This window comes from Perca flavescens, unplaced genomic scaffold (genome assembly GCF_004354835.1).
Source record: "Perca flavescens isolate YP-PL-M2 unplaced genomic scaffold, PFLA_1.0 EPR50_1.1_unplaced_scaf_111, whole genome shotgun sequence".
NCBI classification, from domain to species: domain Eukaryota; kingdom Metazoa; phylum Chordata; class Actinopteri; order Perciformes; family Percidae; genus Perca; species Perca flavescens.
This window is the reverse complement of record NW_021166528.1, coordinates 1-1,959: the sequence shown is the minus strand read 5'-3', so window position 1 is coordinate 1,959 and position 1,959 is coordinate 1. Positions and strand designations below refer to the sequence as shown.

At 46.6% G+C, this 1,959-nt stretch overlaps 1 protein-coding gene across 1 annotated transcript; it reads left to right on the top strand.

Annotated features, from left to right (window-relative positions):
* Positions 1 to 792: 792 nt before the first annotated feature.
* Positions 793 to 1,872, top strand: LOC114551495 (rho GTPase-activating protein 27; the record flags this gene model as incomplete). Its single annotated transcript, XM_028572533.1, has 2 exons — positions 793 to 919; positions 1,558 to 1,872. Coding segments are annotated over exons 1-2 (346 nt in total), but the record flags the coding sequence as incomplete, so codon positions are not given.
* Positions 1,873 to 1,959: the final 87 nt, after the last annotated feature.

Here is a 1,959-nt window from a genome sequence, read left to right as displayed (position 1 = left end):
CTTAAAAAGGCCGCTCATGCTCGAAAACCCTCTAATGTAACTGAATTAGGACAATTCTGCAAAGATGAGTGGGCCAAAATTCCTCCAGGACGCTGTAAAAGCCTCATTGCACGTTATCGCAAACGCTTGGTTGCAGTTGTTGCTGCTAAGGGTGGCCCAACCAGTTATTAGGTTTAGGGGGCAATCACTTTTTCACACAGGGCCATGATGGTTTGGATTTTTTTTCACCTTTAATGATAAACACCTTCATTTACAAATTGCATTTTGTGTTTACTTGTGTTGTCCTTGACTATTGTTTAAATTGGTTTGATGTTCCGAAACACTTAAGTGTGACAAACATGCAAAGGAACAGGAAATGAGGAAGGGGGCAAACACTTTTTCACACCACTGTACATATAGGCACATGTCAACATAATCTACAAAAATACAAACATACAAATAAGACATAATATCAAGACAAGTACACATGGAGTGGGATGGAAAGTGCAAAAAGTAATAGTGCAAAGTAGTGTGCAAGATGCATATTGGAATGATAAGTATGTAATGTGTAGAGAAGAGGGTGAGTGGCCAACAACATACAAGTGATAACAACACTACTATTCAGTCTCTTTAACTACAGATGGACCTTTGAAGAAGATATGAACATCATTAATAAATGAGAAATCATGATGGTTGATGCATTAATTAACGTACTGTTCCTGAATGAGACTATTAATCCTTCTACATGAGTGATAGTTCATCGACAACTACATGAATGAATGAATGCTTCTGTTTCTCTCTCTTCAGACGGCTCCGATGATGATCAGCTGTGACCTTTGACCCCTCACCTGCAGACTCACCTGCCCTGTCCACCTGAGAGGGGGGGGCGGGGCCCGAGGAGCTGACGCCATGGCAACCACCTCCTCCCTGCTTAGCAGAGGTGAGTCTTGAGTTGGCATCAAAACAGCAACCTTTTCTGTCTCTGTCACACAGATCTGATAACAATATGAACAGTAACAGAGTCCCACTCAAGTAACTGAACTAGTTCTGTCTGTCTGTCTGTCTGTTTGTCTGTCTGCCTGCCTGCCTGCCTGCTTGTCTGCCTCTGTCTGTCTGTCTGTCTGTCTGCCTGCCTGTCTGTCTGTCTGTTGGTCTGTCTGTCTGCCTCCCAACCTGTCTGTCTGTCTTTTTTTAACCCCCAATGTTAGACCCAGTTCATGTTTTGAGCCTCCTGAACAGTTATTTGACCTCTTTGAGGTATGATATGTTTCTCTGCAGGTATTTCTCTCTTTGTTAGTTCTGTGGGTATGTTGGTGATATCAGGTTTCCACCACACCCTCTCGTGGCTTTCACACTTCTTCATCTCATTTGTGTTTGTGTGTGCATAGGTGTGATTTACAGGGGACCCCCCCAATTATCCACTGTGGGCTTTTTCCAAAGTTTTTGTTGCTTTTTGGGACATTTTTGTTGCGTTTTCAACGTGTCTTTTTTTTTAGTTATTTTTTGTCCCAGGCCCTCCCTAGAGAGTTGGAGATGTGGATGTTGGAGTGTGTGACAGTGTCCTCCCTGTGTGTGCAGGTCTGGGTCTGGTTCTGGTGGAGTTCCAGTATGAGTACCAGGGCCGGGACGGCGCGCTGGTCTCCATCAAACCCAACGAGCGCTACGTGCTGCTGGCCAAGAGCAACGACCACTGGTGGCAGGTGCAGAGCGACCACGACCGCGGCTCCAAGCCCTTCTACATCCCCGCCAAGTACGTCAAGGAGCTGCCGCCGGACGTCCCCTCACCGCTGGACTTCCACCCACCCAGTCCCAGTCCCGACCCGGTGCTGCTTCCTGCAGCCGCGCCGGTGCCGGTCCCCGTTCCCGTTCCCGTTCCAAAGACTCTGGACCAAGGTTATTATCTATGTGTGTGTGTGTGTGTGTGTGTGTGTGTGTGTCTGTCTCTGACATCCCTTATATTGGCCCTAATTTATTTGTCCA